General features: G+C 42.3%; 1 protein-coding gene across 1 annotated transcript in view; it reads left to right on the top strand.

Moving 5' to 3' along the window:
- The window catches only part of LOC132818221 (neurexin-3-beta-like), a 596,149-nt gene that overhangs the window by 446,699 nt on the left and 130,407 nt on the right, over window positions 1-19,043 (top strand). The window contains exons 4-5 of the mRNA XM_060829003.1: window positions 5,430-5,522; window positions 9,414-9,727. Of these exons, the coding sequence (XP_060684986.1) occupies window positions 5,430-5,522; window positions 9,414-9,727 (407 nt within the window). The remainder of the gene's footprint in view (window positions 1-5,429; window positions 5,523-9,413; window positions 9,728-19,043) is intronic.

Here is a 19,043-nt window from a genome sequence, read left to right on the forward strand (position 1 = left end):
GGTACATATAAAACATTAACTTACAGTCAAGAAAATGAATAATAAGTTCCTGTCTCATTGGAGTGTTTTACCTAGACTCTCACCCAAATATTCACAAAGTTTCACCTTTTGTTCCCACTTCTTTAGAAGGCACTTGGTTTGAATTCCCATGGTCACTGTAACATGGATATAGGAGACTAACACATGGCTTCTGGAGGATACTTGGATCTTTAGGTCATTGTCTCCAGTGTGGAATTTAATTGCTGGGTCACTAGGACGTAACTCTTGACAGATTAAAGTCAATGTATTCGGATGGATCTCACATAGCCTGTGGAAGAATTTACCATCGAGGGCCATCCTCAGAATGCTGCTGTCCCTTATAATATTGATGTGAATTTCTCTTCCTGGAATGATTTGAATCCTTGGCGATGCCCATTGAGTAAGAGGTCATAAAAGCAACTTGTCAGTGCCTCTGTGGTCATTTCAATTTCAAGTTGGGTTAAAGCAGTACAAATAACAACGTGAACCTTGTCTCATTTGCTGTACCCAGTGCTAATTCACTGACAATGAAAAGGGTGCAGCCAAGATGGAATTTGTCCTTTCAATGGAAATATTTATCAAAGTGATTGGTTTTTGGAATTTATACCATGGTTCTAGCCTTGGATTCTGTCATTAGTGTCTGGATTTGATTCTAGTTTATCCTCCACTCCTCAGACTCCAGATGCAAATATTTGATTGCGGTAGAGATATGAAATGGTACAAGATTTTCTTCCACCCTTTTTCCCAACTCCTGTCCACCTGGACCCCAGCATCCTGAAAACACCCCAACCAGGAGCATGACTCTGGTCACTTCCATCCAGGGTTACAACTGGGAATGTTTCACAGGAAATAAAACGCCGCACCAAAAATGGCCAACAACTTAAAGCAAACATTTTCAAACATTTACTTTAAAAGATATTGCAGTGAACCATGGTATAAATTTTTTATTGTCTGAAAACAAGAAAGACTTTTGGGGGATATTGAGAAAGTGAATATGGTGCCGACAAGTTTGCATGCTATTGGACCCAGAGTGTTCATTGGATAAGCACAATGGCAAGACCCCAACATCTGTCTGCTGTATGCCTGATGTTTTTTAAAGTGCAATTTATAAGGGAAATGAAATGGAATGACTATGCATGTTTAGTCCATTAAAATGATTAAAAGATAAAATAAATCATTTTTATAGACCCTGGGAAATTGTCGCCTGACCATGACAATGCATTTTAAAATGACAATATCTCTTTCTTAAGGTCTTATGAAGAAGGCAAAGTGTTGTTTTGCTCTGCAATTGCTTCTTCCACGAGGGGAAAATTTCATTCCAATTTAATTTGTCTTTTAAAAGTTATTTAAATGATATAATACAATGTAGGCCACTAAATTCCACTGTTATTTTCTGGAAAAAAATCTTGAAAGAAGTCTTGAATCTCATGAGGTGTCAAGGGTTAGGAATATCACACTGTTTAATGCCCTTCATGTGCTGAATTGAATGACCTCAGCTAGTTGGCGCATTAGGAGATTGACCTTTGGGGGAGGAGAGGGAGTTGGTTGCCTATTCCTCGACAGCTCCAGCTCTTTTGTTAGAGTATATGATGGCTCAGTGGTTAGTACTGCAGCCTCACAGCGCCAGGGACCTGGGTTCAGTTTCAGCCTCGGGTGACTGTCTAGGTGGAGTTTGCATGTTCTTCCTGTGTCTGTGTGGGTTTCCTCTGGGTGATCCAGTTTCCTTCCACAATCCAAAGATGGAGAAAGTGAGGACTGCAGATGATGGGGATCAGAGCTTAAAAATGTGTTGCTGGAAAAGCGCAGCAGGTCAGGCAGCATCAAAGGAGAAGGAGAATCGACGTTTCGGGCATAAGCCCTTCCTCAGGAATGAGGAGGGTGTGCCAAGCAGGCTAAACATTCCTGAAGAAGTGTTTATGCCCGAAACATTGATTCTCCTTCTCCTTTGATGCTGCCTGACCTGCTGCACTTTTCCAGCAACACATTTACAATCCATAGATGTCCAGATTAGGTGAATTGGCCAGGCTAAATTGCCTATAGTGTTCAGGGATGTGTAGACTAGGTGGGTTAGCTATGGGGAATCTGGAGATAGGGTAGAGGTTGGGTTGGGATGTTCTTCAGAGGGTCGGTATCTTTCTTCGCTCTAGGGGTTCTGTGGTTCTTTGAATGTGCAAATGGTTCAGCTGTGATAGCCTCTATACTTTTCCTGTCCTTTGCTCATACATTAAGGTTGGGCAATAGTCAAAGTTGGGGACTTGTCATTGGGGCCTTGTATCATGGGGGAGGAGGCAATTGAAGAAAATTGTGAAGTATGATGTTTCCCCTCAAGGGAAAGACTCACGTCTAGAACGTAGAAACATACAGCACATAACAGGCCCTTTGGCCCACGGTGTTGTGCCGAGGATTGTACCTAATCTAAAATAAAATAACCTAACCCACACACCCCTCAATTCACTGCTGTCCATGTGCACGTCCAGCATGTTTATGGGGCACCATTTAAAATAAAGGGCCTACCATTTAAGATGGAGATGAGGAGGAATTTATCTTGCCTCAGAAGGTTGTAGCTGAAATAACTCCACTGAGGCAGGTGTCCCATCACTGGGTCACCTTTTATTCACATGTGCATATTACTTGACACTGCTCCGACTCTCACAGAGCCAGCCCTCAGAGTGACCGATACCCTGACATTCCTGTTTATTTTCTGTCAGGGCTTCCTGAGGAGACCAGGTTTACAGTTCCAATCGAGGAACTCAAATTCTATAAGATCGACTCGGCTGATCTCGTTACAATCACTACAGTGATTGTGGGGAGGCTACTGAGTATTTTTAAGACAGAGTTTGATGTGTTCTTGACCAACAAGGGAGTTGGAAGAGGGGGAAGAAGGAAATTAGATTTGGTGCCACAGTCAGACCATCCATGCTCTTAGGGTTGGTGAAGTAGGCTAGAGGAGCTGAATGGCCTTTGGTGTACATTCAGATGTATGCGAGTAGATCAGGGAAAATAAATAAACCTGGATTTTGAAATGCTCACAATTCTGTCACTCTTAGCCATTTGTAATTATGACTCAGGAGAGATGGTATGCTCTTCCTCAGCCATAATCTGGCCTCGAGTTGTTCCGGCAAGTTTTGTCAATTGACCTCTCATCTTAAGCTGCCCCACTTTCTTTCTAAGACTGTGAAGACCATTAGGAGTAGGCTGTTCGGCCCCTTGCTGATCCCACGCTTTCTTGCCCTTTCCCCATAATCCTTGAACCCCAACTGATCAAGAATCTATGTAACTCATTCCTAAATCCATGCAAGGACTCTGCTCCCCAGAGCTCCCTTTTGCAAACAGATACAAAGACTCACAACCTCCTGAAAGAAGAAATTCCTCCTCATCTCAGTCTGAATTTGCCAGCCCTTAATTCTCTTATCATTGGGCCATTGTCTGGGCTCACTGCCTTCTCATTATCAATCAGCAGGTGAATAGACTCTCTTTTCAACAACTATATTCACTTTGACTGTTAATTTTCTCCAATATTCGGCATTACTAATGGAGGTCAAAGAATTTATTTTATAAAGTGTACTTTATTTGTTTCATGACTCAGTGATTTTGCCCCTGAGTTTGCTTACAGCAGCATTCTGGTAGAGAAGATGGAAGACTTGTATTTCCCTATTTATGGAGATTAATCTTTGATTCCTGGAAACTTCAGGGAGAGCCTCGAGGTTTGGCAAGTCAGATCTCAGGTCGAAGATGGATGTGGGAAAAAAAACATGCACACTATCTCTCAGAACTCTATTTCTCATGCAGGCACAGACATAGGCACACACACACACACGCACACACACACACACACACACACATATACAAACAAATACAGACACAGACACACACACACACACACACACACACACAGGCATTCAAACGCACTCTCACACATGCAAACACACATTCAGTCTTACATATTTTGTTTGTCACAGTCTCACACAAACATGCTCACACTCACATGTGCATAAGCCGTCACACACAGACTCACACACTCTCTCTTTCTCTTTCTCTCCCACACATACATACACACACAAATACGCACATGTGCGTGTACGCAATCTCTCTCTCTCCGATAAAGATACGCACAAACTGTCACACATTGGGGGACACACTCTCACACAAGTTCTCATTCTCTCTCACATTCATACTCATACTAATGGTCACATTAATATTCACACTCACACACCTAAACACATGCACATACTATCTGTCTCAGACACTCTCACTCACAGACATACACACATAACATCATTCTCACACATGCATTCTCAGTCACAAGCATTCTTTCATGCAATTGAACAGTCACTTTCATTCATATGTATACTGTTATATATACAATCTCTCACACACCCTGTCTTTCCCAAACACACACATACACATATCAGAGACAAAAGGACCAAACTGAAGCTGCCAGAGGCTGGGAGGTGATGGCCTAATGGTATTATCACTGGTCTGTTAATTTGGAGATCCTAGCTAATCTGCTGGGGACCCATGTTCACAATCCAACCATGGCTAATGATGGGATTTGAGGTCAGTGGGAAAAAAAATCTGGAATTAAAAGTCTAATGATGATTATAAATCTATTGTTGATTATTGGAAAAACCCATCTCGTCACTAACGCCATTAGGGGAGGAAACTGCCATCCTTACCTGGTCTAGCCTACATGTGACTCTTGGCCACATAGCAATGTGGTTAACTCTTAACTGCCCACTGGGAAGGGCAATAAATGTTGGCCGAGTCAGCAATGCCCTCATCCTGAGAATGGATAAGAAAAGAAAAGCCAAAGAAGTAAGAAGAGTACATGTGGGCAGTTTGTTCTTAAAAGAGGAAAATAGGATGGATGTTTGAGGGGCGATGTTCATCAGGTAACTTCAATTAACTTCAGGTTTTGGCCTGACTAAAACCTAAGACCTGGAATGCTGCTGAAGGCACAGCCACCAGCACTTGGTGAAGAATATTAAAGATGAATGAAACAAGGAGGATTGCTGAAATTTCTGAAGGTTATTCCTGACAGCGATTCTTGAGAAAGTTATAAATTGGGATTGCGCCCCTCTTAAAAAAACGCCTGGGTTTGGGAATCTGCATTTGTAGAACAGTTAGAGCAGTTTAAAGGCGAGCGTGTCTCCTTCACATAAAAATAAAGTTAAATTGCTATCCCTCGTGACAGGCACTGAGGAAAATAACAGTGGCAATTAAGTGTTGCCGCAGACTCGACATTCTATTAATGCTGAGGGTCTGCAGAGTCAGTTAGAAGTGTGGTAACTCAATATTACACATTATAAATCTCAATCACAACAAAAAAAATTGTAATTAAAATGTAAGATGTTAACAACTAACCCTTGACCTTCCAGATGTTTTTTAAGCTGTCTCTTTAAACTTTAAAGGAAACATTGATAATGAACGCCTGGCGATTGCTAAAACGAAAATCCCCAAAAAATTCAGAGGAATAGTATTTGATGAGTGGCTACAAGAGAAAGGTAAACTCCATTAAAAAGTTTAACTTTAACGCTTTCTGTTCTGTTCATTCTTTTTTAAAACAAACATCTAAAGCTTGCATTAAAGTCTTATTTGAAAAAACAGTAATTAAAAAAATAATCATGTATATTGAACAAAAGTCTTGACTTAATGTAATTTATAACTTGTACGGAGTCACTTCATTTTATATTGATAAATCACCCTTATAATTCATCATCATTAAACTGTAGTTAAAGGGACTGTCAGCCTTTGGCTTCGTAATAAATTATGCATGAAATTCTTAAAAAGGTGAATTGTAACTTGCATAATACATGATAATTCACTGGGTAAATGTGCAGAAAATAAGCTTGCTTTTAAAGTGGACACTTTACATCCAATTGAAGCATTTAATGTTTTATAAGAAACCTCAAATTAACCTAAATGAAGTGTTACTTAATATCACCTTTTACCCAAGTTCCCGATCATTAAAGTCCCTTTAACACTCATTGTAAGGTAAACATTAATACGACTCAGACTTAATATTCAAATGGATGCATGCATGGTTATTATGTGCGTTTTATTCTCTTTGATTCTTGTAAACTTGTGAAAGCTTATGTCTTAAAATTATACTGTAGAACAAAAGAAACTGTTTATGTGTATGTTGAATGATGACAGTGATCTGAGGCTGAAGGTAGTTACTATTGTGTACAGTTCCCACAAGATTCCACAAGCGGCTATGTCTGTTTATTAATGGTGTTGCGAAGAGCGAGATCACCCCCTGCCCTTTGTACTTTGCAAAGCTCAGTATCTGCCCAAGGTACAGGCAAATACAAATGAGTTTGCCAACTCTAGTTGGCCACATAACTGATGATTTCACTCCATGATTTCCCACCTTAAACCAATCGTCTCTTGGTTAGGCAATGACCACTCAGTTATTTAATTTACATAGTTTAAAAAATCACATAACACCAGGTTATAGTCAAACAGGTTTATTTGAAAGTACAAGCTTTCAGAGTGCTGCTCCTTTGTCAGGTAGCTATTGGGGCAGGATCATAGCACACAGAATTTATAGCAAAGGATCATAGTGTCGTACAACTGATGTGATATATTGAACAAACCTAGATTGCTGTTAAGTCCTTCACCTTCTAGGGTTTTCTAGGTTTGTTCAATATTATGACACGATGATCCTTTCCTATAAACTCTGTGTCCTACGTTCCTGCTCCACTAGCCACCTGATGAAGAAGCTGAACTCTGAAAGCTTGTATTTCCAAATAAACCTGTTGGTCTACAACCTGGTGTTGTGTGATTTTTAACTTTGTCCACCCCAGTCCAACACCAGCTCCTCCACATCATGGCTATCATTTAATTTACTAATAGCCAAACTACCTTCTACTTACCCATTCACAGTCTTTAACAGTTACACAACCAATAAATGAAAATGATAAAAAGATACTGGAAAGAGAGATGTGTGCTGTAATTTAGCTATTGCACAGGACACGCAGAGCAATCCCAGCCGTGTCAGTAATACAAACAACCAATGCCTGACTAACCAATTTAAGATCATCAGTGGAGCTCATAATGTGGTTCATTTAGACCTGCTAGAAGTGTCATATATTCATATGCAGGAGTCCTATGAACAAAAAGGCATATGTTCAAGTTTTGCATCTTTTTTTGAATTGGAGAGCCTATAGTTTCCCTCCTTCTCTCCACGGTGACACCTCAGCCAATCAAGGTTGGCTTGCATTTTTTCTCCTCTAGTGACCATTTGAAATTTGGCACTCTTGCATGTGTCCTGATGAGAGCAAGATGAAAAGGTTTGGCAACATGCCTCGCTTTCCAGTGCCTCTTATCTTCTGCACCTCCCAAGTGATATCTTTTTATTGTTCCATTTTATTTTTCTTCCGCATTGCTCATGGTAGAGTCCTGGAGGCTGAAGCTCAACCACTAGAACAGTCTAGATAGTAACCCTTAGACACGGTCTTTGGCCTCTCTACAGCACTTCCCGCATTGTCACCAGACTGGAAGTATTCTAGAGTTTCTGAAATGGAGCTCAAACAGACGTCACTGATCCTGACGAGAGAGTCACAGAAATGAGCCTCTATGTTAAAACATTGTCTGGAGAGATTTCATGTAAATAAATCCCGCATCACAACTTCAAAGCTTTATATCAGCATAGGATTTTCACCACATTTTCGACCATCCTCGTGTTATATATTTATTGCTTTACAAAAGGAATTTTTGATTCAGGAATTCATTTAAAATTTTTGATCTAAGTTTTGATTTAGTTCCTTTTTGTCAAAGTCATTTAATCACGAATAATTGCTGGAAGAATTCTTTAAAAATGATGTCAAGTTGATCTGAATTAACATTCCAAAGATGAAGTACTTTAAAATGCAAATGTGATGCATGACACGGCATTGAAAGTAAAAGTATAATTCTTGACAAGGGATAGGCTGTAAGAAAGAGCATTTTTAATGAGTTTTTCGATAGTTCCCTGGTGGTTGGAGCTTTATTGTGGATAACTATTTTATAATTAGAATACATGATGCACCCTTAGATCTGACAATGCCTGTATGCAAAGACAATTAAATAGCAATAATTCTAAAAGGCAGCGTTTTTCTACCGAGTCAGCATCTCCATGTCATTGAGAGCTTCCTGGAGACATGACAGCTACACAGGTCTCACATTATCACTCCTGTGTAGCTGGTCTGCCTTAACTTGTACTGCACACCCCACTTTACTGAGGGATGGATACATTCTCTGGCAGAGTGAAGGCCCACAACTGGGTCAGAGACTGAGCTTCAAGACTACACTAGCACTTTCAAAAATGACTTTTCTTTAATCTCAAAAGTATACTTCATTCATTAAAAAAGCCTTATGTGTACATCTGGGCACATTATCGCAATTGCAGTTCAGTTTTGTACAGTAGCGTATCAAAGCAACATCAGAGTTTGACTCTATCCAACAAACCAAAGGCATCTTTTACACACACAAGCCTGTGTTTACATGAACCTAAAGCACCAGGCGGTTCCGATAACTGCATGGACTCCCATATAACTTTGGCAGAAAGACCTCAGATGCTGGTCTTTCCTCAGCGTGCATTGGCAGCTGTTCCAAGCATCCATCAGCACGTACTCCTGGACCATGCCAGTCTGCAACACTCAGAAATGACCAAGGTCCCACACAGGCTGTTGAGTCAATCAGTGCTCTGTTGCTACTGTTCTGACATCTGTCCAGGTTCCCTTTAGAGCAAGGTACAGGTGACAGTATGACTGCATGCACAGACATGTGCTCGATTACCATGCACAACCGTAGACAAGAATAGTGCACAGCATGCACAATTCCAGTGGTGGAAAGCATGACCTCATCAGGATATCAGTGCATAAACATATCGCAGTCAAATTACATCCTTGTGCAAGCTATGTCAGTGCAGCTGCTAAATGAGGTTAATGACAGTGTTAGACGCAAAGGAATGAGATATATCATTGTTTTTTCCCATGTCGCAGTCATAGACAGGTAACTTTAGTTTCCAATTTCCCTTCCCAATTTATTCATAATTGTAATGTAAAGTTCTCACATCATCCCCAATCAGAGAAGATCTCAAATCCAGTCAGAATAAAAGGAAAAGTGCATATGAAAGATTAATGCTCTGTGCGGCACTGATAAGCTTGACAGAGAGGCTTTTATTGCCTGCATTGCATTTGTCCTTTCAAGAAAACAACTTTCTTGTGTTTGAATGTCACACTTCAAGCATTCTGTATGAGAGGATGTTATGTGCAGCCTGAAGAAAAGTAATGCATGCTCTTATCTTGAGATCATTCCAACATACGTAATGTGCATTGGTTTGAGTGGTTGTGCCTTCAAGATCAGAGCCCCAAGCCAATGAATACAGTAATACCTCTGTTCTTTTCCAGGCCGCATGCTGACAATCTTCAATACGCAGGCTATGATTACAATTGGGGGGAAGAATAGGAGTCGTCCATTCCAGGGACAAATGTCTGGCCTTTACTACAATGGCTTAAAGGTCCTTAACATGGCAGCAGAGAGCCATCCCAATGTCAAGGTCAACGGAACCGTGAGGCTGGTGGGAGAGGTGGCCCCGGTGATTGTCAACCAGCCAATGGCGACCACATTACCGGCTGAGATGTCCACCACCATCATGGCGACAACCACAACAATGGCGACTACCACAGCCAGGAAGGTCCGAGGAACAATGAAGGTCAACCCGGTAATTCCTCTTCTCCGTTGGGAATGCCGTTTTGTTGTTTTATGGAGGGTTTTGGTTATTAACCTTGGTTTTTGTTTGATGACATGGCATCCCTATAGGCACAGGAGGAGGCCATACCCCTTCTAAAGGAACAAGAAGCCATAGCTTTGTAGCAAAAATGCAAAAGACATAAAGGTGATGTAAGAAAACACTTTCAGAAGGTTTCAAAAGGATGAGAGGAGATCTCACTGAAATTCTCACAAGGGCACATGCTGAGAGGCTGTTGCCCCCTGTCTTGGGAGCCCAGGATTGTGGTCTCAGAATGAGGAGTAAGCCTTTTGAGAGTGAGATGAGAAACGTCATCACTGAGAAAGTTGAGAATATCTTGAATTTGCTTCCTCGGGGGGGGTACTCAATCGTTAAGTTTATTCAAGTTGGAGACCAATGATGTTTTAGGATTTGAGGGAACCAGGGGGATATGCAGATAGAGGCAGGAAATGGAGTTGAGATAGACCTTCAAACACCATCTTATGGACCTGGCAGAGTCCTCTGAAGGAACCAAATGGTCTACGCCTTCTCCTATTTTTTAACTTCTTACATTCCTATTTGTCCGCAAGTAAAGAGATCAGGAATTGTCATGATGGAGGAATTTGATAACAATTAGGTTTAGGAGACTTGCTTTGGGGCTCTTGCAGTGCAGTGGTAGTGTCCCTACCTCTAAGCTAAGAGGCATGGGTTCAAATCCATCTGCTCCAGAGGTGTGTCAGAGCATCTCTGAATGGTTTGTTTAGAAAATATCTATAAAGTTTGCTTGCTGTTTTGAATCCTGTTCTAAAAAATTGACTTGTAATTGCCCTCATAGCCACCATCTCAATGAACCAGACCTTTCTGAATGTACTTACAATTGAAAATAATTAAATTAATAATCTTTCTCACATCTACAGTGCAACCTCGATTACCCGAACATTATCCAAACAAGATCTCAAGGTCCCCAATGTTTCGGTAAACTGTGTTATCCGAACATTTGATTATCCAAGCATTCGATTATCCGAACAAAGTTCTTTCCACCCATGTCATTCGGATAAGTCAGGTTGCCCTGTATTGAATGTTATACTTCACAAAGCAGAGAAAGTTTGGAGAAAACCTATTCCAGGTGTTGAGGGCTTGTAATTACAGAGGGTTTCAATGGAAGAGGAAGTGGGCGTCTCGTTTGACCAGTACAAGTAGGTGTCATCAATTGACACAGATCTAAGGTAATTTGCGAAAGAAAAAGAGCAAATGAGCAGAAATGTTTTTGTAAAAATCAAAAGAACTGAAGACATTGTAAATGAGAAACAAAAACAGAAATTGCTGGAAAAGCTCAGCAGGTCTGGCAGCATCTGTGGAGAGTAATCAGTGTTAACAAGTTGAGTTGAGTGACCCTTCCTCAGAGGGCGAAAGTGAGGACTGCAGATGCTGGAGATCAGAGTCAAGCTTAGAGTGGTGCTGGAAAAGCACATCAGGTCAGGCAGCATCCGAGGAGCAGGAAAATCAACGTTTCAGGCAAAATTCCTGTTGAAGGGCTCCTGCCTGAAGCGTCGATTTTCCTGCTCCTCAGATGCTGCCTGACCTGATGTGCTTTTCCAGCACCACTCTAATCTTGACCCTTCCTCAGAACCTACTCAACCCAAAATGCTAACTCTGATTTGTCTCCACTGATGCTGCCAGACCTGCTGAACTTCTCCAGCAAATTTTGTTTTAGTTTCAGAATTATTTTTGTGTTTTTATGGCCAACAATACATTGACAGAAAAGGGAGACAGAGGGGAGAAGCAGATCCAATGGTAAAGTTTGAAAGGAAGTTCAATAAAAATTAGAAAGGGAAACTTTTGGAGGGTTGAAAAGTGTGGCACTGAAGAAACGAGCAAAACTCGAGACAAATTAAAAGAAAGTAGAGAAAAAATGCATCAAAGTCTTAGTCAATATTTATTGCTCAAATGACATCAGGAAGGGCTTATGCCTGAAACATCGATTCTCCTGCTCCTCGGATGTTGCCTGACCTGCTGTGCTTTTTCCAGTGCCTAATACTGATTAGGGATGATCAGCCATGATCATATTGAATGGAGGTGCAGGCTCGAAGGGCTGAATGGCCTACTTCTGCATCTATTGTCTACTGTCTATTGCCACACTTTTCAAATCTGACTCTCCAAAATCTGCATATCTCACTTTCTCCCAGTTGCTGAAAACATTTGGAGGATAACAGGGAAAGAGCAGGAGGGAGTGGGGATGGTTTGATAGCTCTACCAGACAGCCGACGCAGGAAGGTTGGGCTGACTGGCCTCCATATCTGCTGTGAGATATCAGGATTCTTACAGAATCACTGAACTGTTACAGCGTTGAAGCAGGATTCCCGCTCCTCGAATGCTGCCTGACCTGATGTGCTTTTCCAGCACCACTCTAATCTAGACTCTGATCTCCAGCATCTGCAGTCTTCACTTTGCCACAGTGTAGAAGCAGGCCATTCAGCCCCCCCTCCCCCTGCTAGACTTGTATCCAACACCTGGTAACCAACTCCTGTCTTTACCCCATATTCCTGCACGCCATTTTATCCAAATAGTCATCCAGTGGCCTCTTGATTGCCTCAGTTGATTCTGATTGTGTTAAGTGACAGCAAGGTAAGGAGGAAACGAATACAAAACGAGTGACAAATGAGAAACTGAAGTATAACAAAGGACAAGGGCGTGACTCAGTTTGTCAAAGCAGTGGGGAAGGATGGTATTAGGACTGAGAGATTATTGCTTCCATGAAAGGATGAGCATTTCTGAGACCCCTTTCTCCAGAAACAAGAAGACAAGCTTTGATGAAGGTCTTTCCAATTATGCAATGATGAAGTTTGACATGGTAATTGTCAAAGTGTTGCTTTCACTCGTGGAAGAGACCAAACCTAAAAGATCACAAAGAAAAGTTTGTCACACATACATTCAGGAGGGAATTTGGGGCAAATCTATTTCCAGAGAGGAGTAAGGACATGGAGCTTGCTATCATATAGAGCAATTGGGACAAATAACAGAGACGAATTGAAAGTGTAGAAAACATACAAGACTATAAGACATTAGAGCCCAAGTGGGCCATTTCAGCCATCGACTCTGCTGAGATTATGGCTAATCCAATCATCCTCAACTCCATTGTCCCCCGTAACACAGAAGGGTGCTAATCAGGTGCATGCAGTTTGGTGGGAGATGCATAAACACTAACATAGACCAATTTGATAAATGACATGTTTTTATAAATTCAATATAATTTTACATTAGATTAGATTACTTACAGTGTGGAAACAGGCCCTTCTGCCCAACAAGTCCACACCGACCCGCTGAAGCGCAACCCACCCATACCCCTTACCTAACACTACGGGCAATTTAGCATGGCCAATTCACCTGACCTGCACATCTTTGGACTGTGGGAGGAAACCGGACCACCCGGAGGAAACCCACGCAGACATGGGGAGAACATGCAAACTTCACACAGTCAGTCTGAGGCAGGAATTGAACCCAGGTCCCTGGCACTGTGAGGCAGCAGTGCTAACCACTGTGCCACTGTGCCGCCCACTAATTTTAACTGAAGCTGACAGTGTCTGAGCAATTAACTTATTGCAGACAGATGCAAATTTGCCAGCGCAGTAACTTGCACCTCATGATGCAGTTTGAAGAAGGACTACTGATAGTGTTGCTAGACAATCCAGAGAGTGTGGTGCTGGAAAAGCACAGCAGGGCAGGCAACATCCAAGGAGCAGGAGAATCGACGTTTCAGGCCAGAGCCCTTCATCCTCATTGCTGATGAAGGGCTCTGGCCCGAAACGTTGATTCTCCTGCTCCTTGGATGCTGCCCGACCTGTTGTGCTTTTCCAGCACCACACTCTCGAGTCTGATCTCCAGCATCTGCAGACATCACTTTCTCCTCTTAATCCAGAGACACAGTTAATGATTTGAGCACCTGAGTCCAAATCCTATCAGGGTAGATGATGGAATTCTGACTCTAATGATGACTGTGTAATCTTTGTCAAATGTCAGAGAAAAAAAAACCCCGCCTGGTTCACTAATGCATTTTGGAGATGGAAATGTGCCATCCTTGCCCAGTCTGTCCTACATGTGATTCCAGATGCATGGCAATGGGGTTGACTCTTAGCTGCCCTCTGAGTATCTAGGGATGAGCAATAAATGCCAAACAAGCCAGCAGCGCCCACATCCCTTGAATGAATCAAATTAAAAATGAGTGGAAATGACACTCCTTTGAGATTTGCGACACTTGATTGGTGAAGGAGGTCCCCAATTTTCTAGACTCCTGAGGGGAATTTGTGGTCAAGGTCATGCAGAGGTCAGGATCTTAAATCCAATCACTCTTACAGTTTCCATCACGCGTGGAACAAAACTGATGAGCTGCCCATTCTGTTGGTTGGATCTTACTGTGTTCTGATGTGTTCCTGAATTTCCTGCAGCCACCACGCCAGCACTTCACACTGGCTACAAAAACACTTGGAGTCATCATGAAAAGTTCTTTCTTTCATTTGTAGGATTGTGCAGAGTTTTCTTTTGAGAAGGGGTAAATGTTGGTATTCCAGGCAGGTCAGTAAATGGATGTGAATTCAACAGAATGTTGCCAGGGTTGGAGAAGTTGAGCTACAGGAAGAGGCTGAATAGGCTGGGGCTGTTTTCCCTGGAATGTCAGATGCTAAGAGGTGACCTCATAGAAGTTTATCAAATCATAAGGGACATGGGTAGGCTAAATAGACAAGGTATCTTCCCTGGGGTGGAGGGGTCCAAAACTAGAGGGCATAGGTTTATGGTGAGAGGGGCAAGATTTAAAAGGGCCCTAAGAGGCAACTTTGTCACGCAGAGGCTGGTACATGTATGGAAGTAGTGGAGGCTGGTACAATTACAACATTGAAAAGGCATCTGGATGGGTGTATGAATAGGAAGTGTTTAGAGGCGTATGGCAAATGGGATTAGATAAATTTAAAATATCTGTTGAGCATGGACGAATTGGACCGAAGGGTCTGTTTCTGTGCTGTACATCTCTATGACTCTGTGACTGTAATTGCATTAGCAGTATCAAATTTACCATAAAATGATGCTCTTTGATCAGGCATTCTGCACTGTAAAATGGGAAAAGATACATCAACGCCCTGTGCTATGATCAAGCCTGTGTTTTTGCAGATCACAGTGAAGCTAGGAGAATTAGTGTTCTGAAACCTACTGAAGGGCACAGAGAGGTGGAAGGATTCCGTCTGTTGTCTTAAAATGCTTGCATGTAGGTCCATTTCCTGAAAATCGGGGAAATTCAAGGCAGCGAAGGCAAAAGTTAGGTGCACACGTGTGCACTGGAGGTAAATTTGACCAAGCTTGTCAAATTGGAGGCTCAGGAGTTCATGTGGGACTCGGTGCACAGCAAACTTAGACAGATATAAACTAGAATAGAATATCCTTTATTGTCACATGTACAGAATACTGAATATATTCACAAACTCTGAGCATTCGCCAGTACCTGTGTTTCTGTTTTTGCTGCTGTTTACGTATTATTCACTATCTATGCTACTTAACTCTGTGATCTGCCTGTATCGCTGGCAAGACAAAGCTTTTCACTGTGTCTCGGTACACGTGATCATAAACTCAATTCAATTCAATTCAACTCAAGTACAGGAGTACATTGAAAACCTTTGTAATGTTGCCTCTTATGGCAACTACAAATATTAGTTTTAAAAAGAGGAATGAAAAAAAAAGTAGTTGCATTACTTTACAATGTCTAAAAAATGTCAGAAATAAGACATAGTCAAAGTATTGACATTACAGCTGCAAATGTGTTGCTGGTCAAAGCACAGCAGGTTAGGCAGCATCTCAGGAATAGAGAATTCGACGTTTCGAGCATAAGCCCCAAGGGCTTATGCTCGAAACGTCGAATTCTCTATTCCTGAGATGCTGCCTAACCTGCTGTGCTTTGACCAGCAACACATTTGCAGCTGTGATCTCCAGCATCTGCAGACCTCATTTTTTACACGTATTGACATTACAGTCAGATAACAAGAAATTCAAATAAAAGTTACATTGTGTAACAAAGATATGTAGCAGCTGTATAGAGCTACAGTTCAACCACATTTGGAATTTTGAGCACAGTTCTGTTCACCACACTACCAGAAGGATGTGGACATAGTACTGAACAGACTTATCAGGATGTAGGAGCAAATTACTGCAGATGCTGGAATCTGTACTGAAAACAACAAATGCTAGCAATCACAGCAAGTCATGGAAGCATCAGTGGAGAGAGAGCAAGCTGATGCTTTGAGTCTAGATGACTCTTCATCTGAGCTGTTGAAGTGTAGAGGGAACAGCATGTATATTATAGTCGAGAGTGTGGTGCTGGAAAAGCACAGCAGGTCAGGCAGCCTCTGAGGAGCAGGAGAATCTACATTTCGGCCGAAGGACCTGTTCCTGTGCTGTACTGTCCTTTGTTCTTTAATCTGCTCAGTCTCCAAAACATTCCGAGCCAACTCCATGCCAAATTACAGATTGTCCCACACAAACCTTAATGAAGACCAATAGGGCTGGAAGTTTGCTGTGTCACACTGATTGTGTCCTCTCTGTTCCTTTCTCATTCATGTTCTGACCGAGTCTCCATTTTTCTGGCAGCCTCTCACCCCCAGCACTTGCAGTGTGGTCCCCAATTTATGAATGTCCTGCTTACAAACACTAGTACTTATGAAGCAGATCCCATGCACGTTGACATTGTTTTCACATTCAAATTGATTTATGAACATACTCAAGGACAGAAACCGTTTGTAACCTGGGGACTGCCTGGAGTTCCAATGCTTGCTATCGGAAAGATGATGTGAAACTTGAAAGGGCTCAGAAAAGATTTACAAAGGTGTTGCCAGGATTGGAGGGTTTGAGCTATAGGGAGAGGCTGACTAGGCTGGGGCTGTTTTCCCTGGAGTATCGGAGGTTAAGGGGTGACCTTATAGAGATTTATTAAACCTTGAAGAGCATGGATAGGTATTCAATAGGTAGGGGAGTCCAAAACTACAGGGCATAGGTTTAAGGTGAGACAGGAAAGATTTAAAAGGGACTAAAGGGGCAACGTTTTCACACAGAGGGTGGTGCATGTACTGAATGAGCTGCCAAAGGAGGTGGTGGAGGCTGGTACAATTGCAACATGTAAAAGGTATCTGGATAGCTATATGACAAGGAAGGGTTTATCGGGATACGGACCAAAAGCTGGCAAATGGGACCAGATTAATTTAGAATATCTAGTCAACATGGACGAGTTGGACTGAAGTGTCTGTTTCCGTGCTGTCTATTTCTGTGACTCAACAACATGTTGTTGCCGTGAGTTCCATACTTTAACTGACTTCTTGGTAAAGGCATTTCTTTCTACTTTGGATTTATTGGTGACCACCTCATGTCAATAAACCCTGGCTTTGATTTACCCCACAAAGTGGTATCTGCTTATCTACCATAGATTTAACGATGTCTGACAGACCCTTTCTACAGGGTAAAGAACGACTCTTCAGTTCTTGCTAATACCTACAAACCTGTCTGTTCTGGGCTCGGAAATCTTACAATCTCACTGTCTGTAATGGTGGGAGAGCAGAAACCCTCATAACATTGAAGACGTGTTTAGGTGTGCACAAGGCACACAAAACTACAAGGCCTTATTAGATTAGATTCCCTACCGTGTGGAAATAGGCCCTTTGGCCCAAAAAGTCCATGCTGACCCTCCGAACAGTAACCTACCCAGACCCATTTCCCTCTGACTAATGCACCTATCACTATGGGCAATTTAGCATGGCCAATTCACCCTAACCTGCACATCTTTGGAATGTAGAAGGAAACTGGAGCACCCAGAGGAAACCCACGCAGACATGGGGAGAATGTGCAAACTTCACACAGGCAGTTGCCCGAGGCTGAGACCCTGGTGCTGTAAGGCAGCAGTGCTAACCACTGAGCCAACGTGCCATCCCATGCTATTGCTACTATTATGGATATTATGAAGCTGGAGAGCATTCAGAGGAGATTTACCAGGATGTTGCCGGGAATGGAGAGTTTGGATTATAAGGAGAGGCTGGGACATTTTTCACTGGAGCATTGGAGATTTATAAAATCATGAGGGGCATAGATAAAGTGTCTTTTTCTTGATGTGGGGTATTTCAAAAGGAGGGGGTATATTTTTAAGGTGAGAAGAGAAAGATTTGAAAAGGACATGAGGGGCTTTTTTTTGCACTGAGAGTGGTTCATGTGTGGCAGGAACTTGCAGAAGTAGTTTTTTAAAAATTAATTTTAGGGGTGTGGTAGTTGCTGGCTGGGTCAGCATTTATTGCCCTTAGGGAGGGAGTTCCTGAATTTTGACCCAGCCACAGTGAAGGAATGGCGATCTATTTCCACGATGGGGAGATGTCAGTGTTGGACTGAGGTGGGCAGAGTTTAAAATCACACAGCACCAGGTTATAGTTCAATAGATTTATTTGGAAGCACAAGCTTTTGGAGCACTGCTCCATCATCGGGTAGTTAGTGGAGCAGGATCGCAGGACACAGAATTTATAGTAAAAGATCAAAGTGCCTTACAAATGATGCAATGTATTGGACAAAGCGAGATCTCTGTGTGGCCATGCTGTGGGTCGGCAGGGTGGCAGATCTTTTCCCACAGCTGTTAAGTCTTTAATCACTTAGAACGGAGTTGCCAGTTTCGATGCATTAATATGTAAATCCCAGAACTCCTTTCAAGTCACATTCCGGAGCTAAAAACTTATATTTCCATTCAGGTGGTGAGTGGCTCGGAGGGGAACTTGAAGGTGTTCCCATGGATGCGGGTGCAGACACAATGTTTAAAAGACTTTTGGATAAGTAGACAAATAAGAAATGTTTGGAGGGATATGGGCCAAGTGTAGGCTGGTGGAACTAATTTAGTTTCGGATTGTGGGCATGGACTGGCTAGACTGACTGACTCTAAATGGTGGGAGATGGGATTAGAATGAGCTGTTGCTGACAGGGACTGAGGGGCCTTTTCCCCTGCAGTTGATCTTGATGATTCCATGACTCTCATGCTTTCTTTGGGTTTCCTGCGGTTCCCTGGACCCCTGTCAGCCCTCCTGGGAAGGACGACGTTGGGTGGTATCCTTCCTCGAGCAGTTTCCACATTGTAGAGTTGTGTTATTATAACCGTGTCATAAACAGTCTTTTACTGCGAGACAATAAATGCCAGGGGATTTGACAAACATTCCCAGCATGACTGCAACCGTTGCAGAAAGACATTCAGCAATTCAAGTCACTTCCCTCGCAATATTAAAGCAATAACTCTCAGCGGGCAGGCTGTTGT

The sequence above is a fragment of the Hemiscyllium ocellatum genome, chromosome 8 (assembly GCF_020745735.1).
Source record: "Hemiscyllium ocellatum isolate sHemOce1 chromosome 8, sHemOce1.pat.X.cur, whole genome shotgun sequence".
Taxonomy (NCBI): domain Eukaryota; kingdom Metazoa; phylum Chordata; class Chondrichthyes; order Orectolobiformes; family Hemiscylliidae; genus Hemiscyllium; species Hemiscyllium ocellatum.